This window comes from Gopherus flavomarginatus, chromosome 1, assembly GCF_025201925.1.
Source record: "Gopherus flavomarginatus isolate rGopFla2 chromosome 1, rGopFla2.mat.asm, whole genome shotgun sequence".
Classification (NCBI taxonomy): domain Eukaryota; kingdom Metazoa; phylum Chordata; order Testudines; family Testudinidae; genus Gopherus; species Gopherus flavomarginatus.
Window position 1 is genome coordinate 182,182,925 of NC_066617.1, and position 13,917 is coordinate 182,196,841.

The 13,917-nt window shown below is 39.1% G+C and overlaps 1 protein-coding gene across 4 annotated transcripts in view; it reads right to left on the bottom strand.

Annotated features, from left to right (window-relative positions):
* The window catches only part of CADM2 (cell adhesion molecule 2), a 1,084,078-nt gene that overhangs the window by 164,735 nt on the left and 905,426 nt on the right, over window positions 1–13,917 (bottom strand). For all 4 annotated transcript variants that reach the window (XM_050959378.1, XM_050959357.1, XM_050959368.1 and 1 more), the window contains 2 exons: window positions 8,573–8,725; window positions 5,903–6,040 (listed from right to left, as the gene is read on the bottom strand). In XM_050959378.1, the coding sequence (XP_050815335.1) occupies window positions 5,903–6,040; window positions 8,573–8,725 (291 nt within the window). The remainder of the gene's footprint in view (window positions 1–5,902; window positions 6,041–8,572; window positions 8,726–13,917) is intronic.

Genomic DNA, 13,917 nt, shown 5'->3' on the forward strand with positions numbered 1-13,917 from the left:
CGGTGCTGAGCATTTCCGTGAATGCCACAAGCAATGTCGTGTCATACGCATCAGGCGACTCGCTATCATCGTCAGACTCCTCATCACTTTGGATCTTAAGGAATAGCTCAACTGCCAAACGTGATGTACTGGTGAGACTCATCAGCATATTCCTCAGCAGTTCAGGTTCCATTTCCCACAGAAATCGCGCTGCACAGAAACCGTTGGGAGAGTCACAATGGCGCCAAACGTGGATGGAAAAAACAGGGACTGCTGGGATGTGAAGCGATGCCTCACGGGGCGTTGGGACAGGAAGCAGAATGACCTGCACCCTTCCGTCCCCTTCCCACAACCCATGGCACCAAAATGGGACGAGGTGCTCTGTGGGATAGCTGCCCATAATGCACCACTCCCAAAAGCGCTGCAAATGCTGCAAATGTGGCCACACTGCAGTGCTGGTAGCTGTCAGTGTGGCCACACTCCAGCGCTTTCCCTACACAGCTGTACGAAGACAGCTGTGACTCCCAGCACGGCACACCTGCAAGTGTAGCCAAGCCCTGAGTGATGGCCTGCAGTGATCAAGAAAGGAAAGAGTGTAGGGGAATTAAGAGCTGTTTTAGCCAGTTTAGCTTTTGAACTTGAACTGATGGCCAGACATCCATAATCAATTAAATCAGCAATAAACAAAACCAAAATCAACTAAAAAGCAGGAATGCCTTGCTTCTCATTATCTCTACTATATCTACATCCCAATCAGAAATAAGCTTCCCCTGAAGTCCACTAGAGAAACACAGTTTTTTTCTTATGTTTTTTTAAATCCCCTTCATGGTGCTACTGAAGGTAAATATTTCAAAGTCTACATATCTAATCTTATAGATATGTGATACAAGGATATCAAGAAAGCAATGTGACTTTTGATTTAAATATATATGGATAGAGTAAGACTGCAAGTGCTTTATTCATTTTTTATTAACTGGTTCATCTGTGGGTTAGCCAGGATTAACCTGAGCCATTAATTAAATCTAAACCCAATGTTGAGACATCAACGCCACCGTTCAGATTTAAATGAAACATATCATTCTAATTATTATAATTTGCAGACAAGCCACACCCAGTTTTGAAATAAAATTCCTTAAGACCCATCCTTTCTCTTATTTTCTTGCTGTATTCAATTTGCCTCTTGTTCTTGCGCAGCTCTACTTTATGGTCTCTTTTGTTCAGTTTGGGCTTTAAGGGTATGTCTCCACTGTACCTTGGAGTGTGCCTCCCAGCTGGGGTAGACAGACTCTCACTAGCAGAGCCTAAGCTAATATGCTAAAAATTAGCAGTGTGGATGCTGCAGCTTAGCCTGGAGCTTGGGCACTCAAGCCCACCCGACTCCCTATGCTTGAGAGCCCAAGCTCCAGCTTGAGCCCCAACACCCACCCAGCCATTTTTAGTGTGCTAACTCAAGCCCAGCTAGAACAAATCTGTCTACTCCAGCTGGGATGTTCACTTCCAGCTGTCATGTAGACATACTCTAAAGGTGCTGGGCATCTTCAAATTCAATTGACTTCATAGAGTTACGAACTCTTAGCTTCTCTCTATATTGGGCAGGGCTGGGCCTTTTACTGAAAGAGCCTTCTTGTATGATGCATAAATAAGAGCAGACCAGAAGAACCAGATGAGGTTAATGTGCACAGAAGTTAATGTGAGAGCCATTTACAGACTTTTGGGATTAGTTTTATTTTGTACACAACTATTTATACTGCTCATTGATTTTTGTTTATTTTAGCAAAACAGCAACCTGGTCATATTGATTTGTGCTAATGAAAGCCTTAAAATGATTTTTTGTAAAGGAATATGCTACTGAGATTGCATGTGTCCTGTGTTTCCTAATCAAAGGAGAGGAAAATGCAAGAGGTTTCAGTTTTACAAATCATAGTAAAATCCCATTAGGGAGAGGAAAATGACCTAAATAAAATTTCCATGAAAAGTCAATTTTAGAAAGCAGATCTAAAATGTAATAAGCTACATCTTTTTAGATTAAGAATATTTATGGAATCAAAAAGATGGGCTTTTTCACTCACTCTAGATAATGTAAGAATCCAGGTAGTTAAGTAATTCTGATTTCTGCTTCAGAAATAATTGTCTTCCCCACCTGGGCATTTTTCTTCCTGTTGGTTGCTAAGCATTAAACAGATTTCAATTTTTGCTGAGGTGACTATCAAGATTTATGGATCAGAAAGCTGAGGGAAATATTGACCATGGATAAACCAAGGTTATTATATTTGTAAAGGAGGAAAATATTTTAGCCTAGTTTTAAAAAGTGCCTAAAGTTTGTATCCCAAATGTAACATTAAGTACCTGAATAAATAGACTTATTTTCAAAAGTGCTGAGGACCCAGCAGCTCCAATTAACTGCAGATAAGACAGCTCCTAAGCACTGGGAGTCTTCACTTCAATGGGGGCTGCTGGATGCGCAGCACTTTTGAAAAATGGAGACCACTTCTTTAGGAGCCTTTTAGATGCCTGTTTCTTTAAATCTTGACCCTTAATTGTCTATGAAAAAATAAGTCAATGTACGTACTTTTATATAAACCCTGAATATCTGGATCATCAAAAATATCTATGCATTTATTTATAATGGCCAAATATTTTTAAAGTAACAGAATTCTTTCTTCTGAGAATCACATTCATTAGAGCAGTGTTTCCCAAACTTGGGATGCCGCTTGTGTAGGGAAAGCTCCTGGAGGGCTGGGCTGGTTTGTTTACCTGCCACGTCCTCCATTGCATCCCTCGGCCCGCACTGCTTCCAGCAGCTCCCATTGGCCTGGAGCAGCGAATCGTGGCCAGTGGGAGCCGCAATCAGACGAACCTGCAGACACGGCAGGTAAACAAACCGGCCCGACCCTCCAGGGGCTTTCCTTACAAAAGTGGTGTCCAAAGTTTAGGAAATGCTGCATTAGAGGAAGTGAAGCTTAAAGTCAAGGAACCCTCCGCCCCCCCATGGAAACAAACAGTTTTCTTTGAACTCACTGTTTGCATACGCACTCTGACTGTTTAACACATTTTGTTAGCTCCATATTATTGGTCTCTGAGGAGGGAAATAATATAAATTTGCTGATTTATCACTCATTGGTTATTTTCAACCAATTATAACCATATATTGCTCCCACATGTGTAACCATTATCTACTGAAAATATATTTTTCCATATTTTAACTGGGTGAATCTGGTATTTTGGGCTTCTGTATATTTTTCATCTGGCTTTGCTTTAACCTTGCAGTTGGAGTTTTGTCAAGCCAAAAAAAGTACTACATTTCTGATCTCACTGTACATACACCTCTACCCCGATATAATGCGACCCGATATAACACGAATGCGGATATAACGCGGTAAAGCAGTGCACCAGCAGGGCGGGCTGAGTGCTCCGGCGGATCAAAGCAAGTTCAATGTAATGCGGTTTCACCTATAATGTGGTAAGATTTTTTGGTATATCGGGGTACAGGTATATTAAAATTAGCAACCCCATTTTAAATTTGCCATTTTGTTGCAAAAATATTAATAATTTTTACTACACAGGAAAAAAAAACAGGAAAATAATTTGAAAATATTTCTGAAAAGTTAAAACTAAAACCACATTCAAGGTTACATTTTCAAATCAGTGAGTAATAAATTATGTGACAAATAAGTATTGTGTATTTACTTTCTGATACATTTGAATCCCTTAATAAGCTCAATTTAGGGATGCCACAGTCAGTTGTATTAGTGAGCAGGTAGAAATAAAAAGGATCAGAAAGCCAAACTTCACGTCCCTATGCTAATATGGGTGCATATATAAGAAGCAGAAGGTTAAAATATAAGGAATGCAATGCCATAATTTAAACTCAGCCTCTTCCATTCTTAACATTGAGCCTGCTAAACAGTTCTTTCTTACTAGATGATAATTCCTTTTTTCTGCTAATAGAAATGCAAGCAACATTTTAGGTTGGCTTTTTTCCCCCGGTTCCTTCTCTGAAAGTATTCAGTTTTCATATTCTTTTGCACCATGTATAATATACTGTAACACAATTGGATTTACTGGTGCTAGACAGCAGAACTCCTAACCTTTAATGTCAGGTGCATTAGCATACAATTTCATATCTATTTTCTCAGATTTATCATTTCACCTTTTCCAGTGCACAAAAGCTAATGTACCTTCTGTTGATGCCATTGCAAGCTAGTTAGGTTATTTTATTTGCAACCTTTATGACAATGGCAATGTGCTCTTCAGAAGACCTAGAAAACTAAAGCGTTCAAGGCTTTTTTCTCATTTGTATCTTCTTCACTTCCTATTCCTCCTCAGTTTCAACACTTATTTCATCCATTCTATTGAGTTTTCTTTCTTATGTCCATCCCTTAGGCACCTGCCCAGAAAGCCATGTGTTAGTTTAAGATCAAAATCCCTAAATTGTCTGCTTTGCTGCTATTACATTTCAGCTGAACAGGAAATGCATATTTACTGTGCAAGCCTGAAAGATCTGATTTTAAAAAAAATCTGGTGCCATGAGTTGCCTTTGCTTATGTCTGCTTACACCAGTAGTTCATTTAGGATACTGGCACTACCTATGTTTATTTTCCATCTTTTGATGGCACTTGCATACATTTACTTTGACATCTCTTTTGAATGACAGCTTTGCTGGCATAGTACAGCATATATGTGATGTCCTCTGTTGAATTTTGCCTTTTAATTATATTGCACAAGATGCTACTTTTTCTCTTGGTATTTTCCTCTACCTCAGCAGTTCTCAAACTGTGGGTCGGTACCCCAAAGTGGTCTTTGGACTGGCATTATACTTGCTGGCGCACAGAGCCGAAGTCCAAGCCTGGGGCCAAACCCAAAGCCTGAGCCCACTGCTCAGGGCTGAAGCATGAGGGTTTCAGCCGTGGGTGACAGGTCTCAGGTCTGGCTTTGGCCTCGCCTCCTGGGGTGGTGAGGCTGGGGAGGACTCACGCTTCATCCCACCTCCTGGGTTTATGTAGTAATTTTTTTTGTCAGAAGGGGGTAGCGGTGCAATGAAGTTTGAGAACCCCTGCTTTACCATCCTGCAGGCTGAAAGACTCCACTTTCTGATTTCTTGCTTCCCATCTTCACTTGACCATAGGAACTCAGGTATATTTTAACCTACCTGAGCCCAAAGTCCATGCCTCTTTCCAATCCAATTATCTGATTTTGAATTGGAAACTTCTCAAGACAGGTACACTTGAAAGGAATCATATTTCTGTGAATATCAACCATGGTATCTTTAACTTATAAATTTTGCATATTAGTCATATTTTTAATTATGTATTGCTCTGTGTTGGTGGATACCAAAGAAATTTGAACTGTTTCTCTTATTACCACCACAGCTTTGCTTGAAGCAGCTTTTTGATTCACTAAAAAAAAAAACATAATGCCAGACAAATGTGTGAGATACATGGATACTAAAGAAATGATTTTAAAATAACAGCTACATGGAAACAGTCAGAATTCTGACTACTCATTCACCAGATCTTTTAGCATATTAGATGAAAATGACAGCAATAAAAACCAATACCAATTTTATGGGAACGGGCAAAAGTGGATCAAATGTCAAAGTAGCTGGGGTACTGATAGAGACATGAACCTGATACTAAAGATTATTGTAAAGCATTTTATGATCCATCTCAATTGTGGTGATATCATGGACTTAAGATAACGATAATTAAAAAATATAGTTTGTAACATTTTGCAAAAAGCTCAGTCATATTGCTATTATGATAAATATTGATCAATTCTTCCACATTTACATAATAGAATTGATTCTTGCACGTTTAGATAATGTCCATCCTTTTATAGAAATGAAAGTGATACAATTCCAAGCAATCCTCTATCCCAGTAAATGCTTTAGTTTTGATGTTGACATATAAATGTTTTTCAATACCTTTAATCTCTTTGTCATTCTTGAACCATCTGATATCAGCTGCTGGTTTGCTACCAGAGGTCTTGCAGGTTAGCTGCATCCTCTCTCCCTCCATAACTGGTGAAGTAAATCCACTAATCTGTGGCTTCTCAGGAACACCTAAGAAACAATCAAGCAAATAAAAGATACAGCATGTTGCCAATCAGCTACTTTAAGCTTTTGACCAGAGGGTTGTCAGCTGATAAGGTTAACCTATTAGAGATCAATTTCCAAAAGAAATAACAGATAGGTTTATTCACTTTATGATTGACAGGCCTAACTGCAAGTGTCACTGAATTCCGTTTTCTATTTTAAACTGACCAGTGAATCTGAACCATATGAGAGTTTAATTGAAGAAAATGAACATGTTTTGTATGTTAATTTTAAACCATCCAGCTTGTCTCATACTTTATGTTCAAGTTCAGATTGACTTCCTATTGCTCGATATAGAGTGGATATCTGCATTTTAAGGAGATTATTTCGAGTGGGAGGCATGGAATATATTAACTACTCTTGTTAAAATGAAACACAACCAGGAACAAAATCCATACTGAACCAGCTGCATTTTAACAGACAGTTCCAGCATGAATTCAGGGAAATATACCACAAAAGGAGCACAAAAAGAAGGGGGAAAAAATCCTCTTTTTTCAGATTTAAATAATATATAGTAATAATGGGCCCAATCCAAAGCACACAGAATTCATAGAAATCCTTCTATTGATTCAGTGAGCTCTGAATCAGGTCCTATGCCCATTAAACATCATACTCCAAACATCAGAGATGGCAAGGATTATGTTTTGAGGAATGGAGGGAGATTTAAAATAAAGAACTGTGAATAAAATTGAGAATATTTAGTTATATTCAATGACTGGCTTAGTTACACACCGAAATGACTTATTTTGAGGGGATATCTCTTTCCACAGTTTCTAAAAGCTCTTATAATACGATTAGGTTTACCCTTTACATCTGGAATGTTTCAGTTAATTCACAGATTTCCATTCCTGGATAAAGGGATCAGTCACTGAAATTCAGCTCTGTGCTCTGCATCTTGCAATGCGGTTTGTTCGTGTCTCTCCTTTTCCAAAGGAAACTGATAAACACTGCACACACTCAAACATTACTCCAAACACAAACAACAGCACCTATCACAGTGTAGATTCTGTAGTAAAACTACTCCTACTTTTCAGGGGCATGAAATGGCGTCTTTAATAATCCCTGTACATTAAAATCTTCTAATCCAAATCAGACCAGTGAATAGAAAGAATATTTCTGCATATAAATCATCTTTCTGATGGCATGGAATAAATTACAAAGGAAAAGAAAAGGAACGTTACTCTCATATAGGGGCATCTTTAGAAGAATTTTAATTGTGAGTTTCTAATAGACAAAATTATAGTGAGACAGATGCTTCTGAAACCTTGCTGCTGTATTTTTGCTGGAAAGAAAACAGATGATGTTGGAAAGCAGTTATGTAAAAAAAAACAACCCAACCAAATAAAAAGTAGAACTAAATAGACCAATACAAAAATCAAGCCACCCTGATTAGAAGTTACTGATTAGATGTCTGGCTTTTTACCTTTGTAACACCCTTTATCTGTGTCCCACTGCCACTTAATAGGTTGAATTTGACTAATCATCCATTCTTTGGATCTTGAGATGGCCCTCTACAGAAAAAAAAATTAACCCTTAGGCAGTTGTTATCCCAAAATACTCTGTTTTGAGTGGATATTTTTTGTCTTTAATAGCAAACTTGCGATGATTTTTGTAAAATAGACTCAGTGGGACTCACAGAGGCACATTTCACATCCTATGCACAAAACCAGTTCCCTGGCTGGATTAACTTTAATATTACTAGCACAGAGAACATCTTGAATTAGTCCTATTAAATTCAACTGCCTGCTTTTCTATATATAAAAAGCAAAGCAAAACAAAACAAAATGGGGGAAAAAATCAATCTTTAAAATCGTATCACTTGTTAGGTACACAGGTGTGTTTCAATGAACTATAGCAATTTCAGTTGATTGGGCTACTGACATTGATAGAATCACATAAAGCTTGGAGCTGAAACATTATTTTTTGGGCATCACTATGAATCTATTGCTTTTTCTCTGTGTGTGTGTCTCTATAACCTTTGGGGGAAAAAAACAGAGCATTTAGAGGATGAAGCGTAAAAGAAGCAAGTCCAGTGAAAATATGCACTTTGTAGAGGAAAAAAGAAAATAGAATGAGCCAAGAAAATGCATAGCTAAGGAAAAACTATGAGTCTCTAAAGCCCTTTTTGATTTCATGCTCTCTGGTTTTGTCTCCTTTGCCCTATACAGTACATTGTTAGGAGATGAACACATGCACCCTGTTAACCCCTTTGGCGCTCGAGATATAGAGGTTATGTCCATTTTAAGGAGCACTCATATGGTGCTACTGATGTGCACTGTAATTCATGGTCCTGCCACATCACACATAATAAGGGGCTTGCTATTCCTAGGCATGATTCTAGGCAAGCAATCTTTAGAGAAAGCAAGAGTTGGTGCTTTACATGCATCTGCTGCTAAGTTTTCTGAAAATTCACCTAGAAATATTTACCAAGATTTGAGAAGTCTTAGAACTCATTTCTTAACTCATTTCACTTTGGTATTCTCAGCCAGCTATACTTACCCAGAACAGTGAGAAAAGCCTTGGAAGTTTTGACAGGCATAGTAAATAAAGAACAGGTGTATTGCCCTTCATCTGACAGAGACACATCACTGACGCTGATGCTCAGTTCATGCCATGAAGCTCGAACCAGCTCAATCCTGTTGTCCCTCAGGGCTGGAAAACAAAATGTATTTGTTAAAGATACATTAATACAGTACAGTATGTTATTCAATAGGTTTAAATGCAGCAGTCTAATGAACATTTTTAATTACAAATTGATTACATGGAGACATAGACCAGGTTAAATATAGATTATGATGTTATTTTTTCCTTTCAGGAAATTCCAACATTTCAACAGTTTTTGGATAGTGTCAAAATCAGCTGAAAAACAAAATATGACCATATAAATTATTACTTATTTAATATTGGGATTCAGTGATGTAACCAGTCTCAGCTACATTTTGGTCCCTTGCATTATATCAAATGATATTAAATCGTCTGAACCACTACACAAGTATGCAACAAAACAATGAATCCAAAATACCACCCCATGATTTTCATTTGTTTCCGAGAAACAGGACAGGACAGTGACACTACGAACAGGGGTGAATACGACCAGCACTAGATGGAGGTTACAGGGGCAAGGTCTGAAAGTGAATCCCTTTTGTCTAATGCTGCAATGGATGCCTGTAGGGATGAACTCGGTGGGTTTCAGGGAACTTCCTTATTTTTCCTCTGTGGGATCTAAATGTAGGAGGGGAGGGTTGTCACTTATCCCTCCTCCTCTCCCCTTCCCCCCAAGACAGCAAGAGACACCAAACCTAGTGGATTAGGAGAACTTCATAAGGAAGGGATAAGGTGATCAGATAAAATGCATTGGTAAAGGATTAAAAGGAGGTACTCTTTAAAGAGTGGAATCGCGGGTGAGGGGCTGGGATTCCTATGACTAGTATGGCATGGAGCCAACCCACACCTCCTTTATAGCTTCCCTTCAGCTTCATTCAAGGGGGGATGATAGGGTCCCAACAGTGGGTTGGCTGGGGACCAGGATGGGTAAGGGAGGAGGGCTGAGAGAAGCTTCCCTTGGGTATACGTACATGATTATGGAATTACCAGAACCATACACTTTTATATTCTGAACAATGACCCACATAAAGCGGTGAGGCCCATATCAGCCTCACATTAAGGGGCCATTTTCTGGCTTGTAGGAAAAGGTGTGTGGCTCCTTTAACGACTAGAGAGCCTGAGGGACTTGCTGCAGCTGCCTCAGACCAGGTGAGCAGACCCATCACCCTCTCCTCCCCAGTTATCAGAAGAGAGGGAAGACTATTTAGGTCTATACCGGAACAAGAAAAGCCCTCTTATACCTGGACCAGTTGAGCATCACCTACACTTCCACCCATGGAAGTCGTTAAATACCAGGTTTTCTCATAATCTGCAGTGTGCATTACTGCACTTGGCTCTTTACATAAGAACTTAAGAATGGCTCAACTAGGTCAGACTAATATCCCAGTATCCTGTGTTCTGACACTGGCCAGTGCCAGCAGCTTCAGAGGGAATGAACGGAACACGGCAATTATCAAATGATACATCCCATTGTCTAGTCCGAGCTTCTGGCAATCAGAGGTTTAGGGACACCCAGAGCATGGGGTTGCATCCCTGACCATCTTGATTAATAACCATTGATGGACCTATCCTCGATGAAATTACCTAATTCTTTTTTGAACCCAGCTGTACTTTTGGCCTTCACAACATCCCCCAGCAATGAGTTCCATAGATTGACTGTGTATTTTGTGAAGAAGTACTTCCTTATGTTTGTTTGAAACCTGATGTCTATTAATTTCACTGGGTGATCCCCTGGTTCCTGTGTTATGTGAAGTGGTAAATAACACTTCCCCTATTCATTTTCTCCACAACATTCATGATTTTATGGACTTCTATCATATCGTCCCTTAGTCGTCTCTTTTCCAACCTGAACAACTCCAGTTTTTTTTAATCTCTCCTCATATGGAAGTTGTTCCATACCCCTAATCATTTCTGTTGCCCTTCTCTGTACCTTTCCCAATTCTAATATGTCTTTTCCGAGATGCGGCAACCAGAACTGTATGCAGTATTCAAGGTGTGGTTATACCATTGATTTATATAGTGGCATTATGATATTTTCTGTCCTATCATCTCTCCTTTTCCTAATAGTTCCAAATATTCTGTTAGCTTTATTTGACTGTTGCATGGATATTTTCAGAGAATTATCCACAATGACTCCAAGATCTCTTTCTTGAATGGTAACAGCTAATTTAGATAATAATTTTGTGTGTACAGTTGCAATTCTGTTTTCCAATATGCTTTACTTTGCGTTTATCTGCATTACTTTCATCTGCCATTTTGTTGCCCAGACACCCAGTTTAGGGAAATCTCTTTTTAATTCTTTCGTCTGCTTTGGACTTAACTATTCTGAGTAATTTTGTATCATCTGGAAACAATGACACCTCACTGTTTACTCCTTTTTGTTGATCTTCCTCTAGGGGCTGGGAAGGATGTTTTCCCTCACCACTAGATTGGCCAAGGTGAGAGGTGCGTGTGTGTGTGTGAGGGGATTCTGCCTTACCCACAGTGGGTGAATATGAAATGGGAGTTAAGCTATGATGTTGCAACTAATTTTGTAAGCATGGGGCAGATGAGGAAGGTATGCAGTGATTGGAGAAAATGGACTGGTAAAGGATTTAAAGGAGGTATTATTTAAAGGAGTGGAAATGTGGGGGGGGGAGTGGGGGGGGCTGCTATGACTGGTATGATAGGGAGCCGCTCCTCCCCTTTAACCTGGCAGGGAGCCACCCTTCCCCTTTAACCCAGCAGCATGTTGACAGGGGACCAGGACGGGTAAAGGGGGAACGCTGACAGCAGCCTCCACCCCATGGGTATACACAATAGATAATGAATTGCCTGCAATAAACTGTTTTATCTGCCAGGTACTCTCAGACATTTAGAAATAAAGTTGCAGCCTAATTAAACCAAATCCACTGTGTCCTGTCCTCCTTCCAGCACAGCCAGAGAAACTCTTTTTCCTACAAGCTTAGTAATACACAGTTCCCCACAATTATTTATTTATTTATTTTTTAATATCCATTAGCACACACAGTGGTTTGGAATATCAGGTTTCCCAACGCATTTTAAGGAATTATTTGCTATTAAAATGATTATATATACTCTACTTCTTCATTCTTCAGATACAATGGGTATTAACCTCGTAAGTGTAACAATTTGCAGGGATCACTGAAAAGGAAGAATTCTGTTTAGTGAAAAATTTTGAGGTTTCAGAATATTTTTTTCCTCTGACACAAAACAAAAAAAGAGAGAGAGAGAGAGAGAGAGTCATTCACCTCAGAATAGCCAAAAACCTTGTGGCCTGGTTGTGTTTTGGGGCTACCAGCTCTCTGAAAACCAAAGTGCAAATAGGACAACTATAATAACCAGAGCATTTACGTTTATTTACTCAGGAGAACCAAGTTGTACAGTCACTGATAAGGACTGCAACTTCCTCTTTGGGAGAGGCTCCACTCTGACTCCTATGTTAGAATTCAGTTCCAAATCTACTGCTAGCTAAACTCTGATGAAAATTAATCTCTATCATGACTCTTTGTTTGCTAAATTTGGATGTTCACAAATCATTTCAAAGCTATTAAATTGCTGCTCTGGGCGCCTACTAAGGCAGATCTGCACCAAACTTGGCAGTTCTGACAGAGTCTCATCTATTAGCAAAAAATGATTTTTGAATCTGCTGCCTTAAAGGCAGCTTTTGTGCACTGACTTCAAGTTGAATTTATTGGTTGCTTCAGGGTAGGTCAGCCAAAGCCTGATGTATTCTCCTTGGGGCCTGATGACTTAAAGGTGACAACTTGAGCAGATCTCACATCCGAGTGTGTCATGAACTGCTCCAAGGCACTGCAAATAGTGATTGTAGCTGTCCATGATGGACATACTCCTGTCACATGAGAGATTCCATCCAGAAAATAGGAGGAGAAATATACATAACATAAGAAGAAACATGATTAAAACCACAGAAGATAAAACAATAAAGCCAAGTACCGGAGGTATACTGACATACCAGCCGGTGAAAACAAGCTCATGAAAAGCAACTGCAGTCACACATAAATAAGCATCTTCCAAGGCAGAACATGTGAGCTTCTCCCATATCAGCAGATAAATAGAAAGATGATGACTGAGGCTTTTCTGGCTAATACTCCTCACAACAGTTTAACTTATTCCATCCTTTAGGGGCCAGCTCAGAACTGATCTCAGAACATTCCAATTCTAACCACATGCAAGTAGTTCAGACACAAGAGTAGAATTCTGTTATACAAAGATTACTGACCTTTTTTGAGGCTGGGAAAAATTATTTTCCATATGAACCACTGGCTCTAAATAGTTTAACCATCACACGTACATAATTTGGATGAATGTCATATGCGCTAAAAAAAATTATCTGAAACTATGATTGAATTTTGCCCTCTTTTTACCAGATATTATTTGAATCATAGAATATTAGGGCTGGATGAGACCTCAGGAGGTCATCTAGTCCAATCCTCTGCTCAAAGCAGGACCAACCCCAACTAAATCATTCCAGCCAGGGTTTTATCAAGCCGGGCCTTAAGAATGGAGATTCCACCACCTCCCTAGGTAACCCATTCCAGTGCTTCACCACCCTCCTATGAAATAATGTTTCCTAATAGCCAACCTAGACCTCCTCCACTGCAATTTGAGACCATTGCTCCTTGTGCTGTCATCTGCCACCACCGGGAACAGCTGAGAATATTTAATGTTGAAAATTAATATAATTTTCCCTCAATACTGCCTAATGTATCATAAGCAAAACGTGCCTTTAGGTCAACTTTATGCACTTGTTATGGTATTTCCCTAAACAAGTGCCAATATTCAGTCAGAATTTCATACACTTAAAAGAACAGTTATGTATTCCTTCCACTGGAGCACAAAGGAGTTATGAAAGATTCCAATAGCAAAACACTTTTATTATTCAAGATGAAAAAAACAGCACTTGAAATAGTAAACATCACCAGAACCATCATTTCTTTTTCTGTCAAATAACAAAAACAGCTAAATCAATTTTCTTGAAAACTGGTAGAAACAACCACGGCTTCAGAGCTGAGATCTGACATACCAAGTTTCAGCCTGGACTGAATTTTTACTAAAACCATGGGGAAATGATTTATAATGGAAATGCTTAGCAACAATGCTGCAAATGGCACCAGTATTATAATATTCTTTTGCAGGAAGTTGATTTGTTGTCTGTTGATGACAGTCTTCAAAGAGCTAACACTAAAAAATCCTCTCCTCTTCAAATAAGAATATAC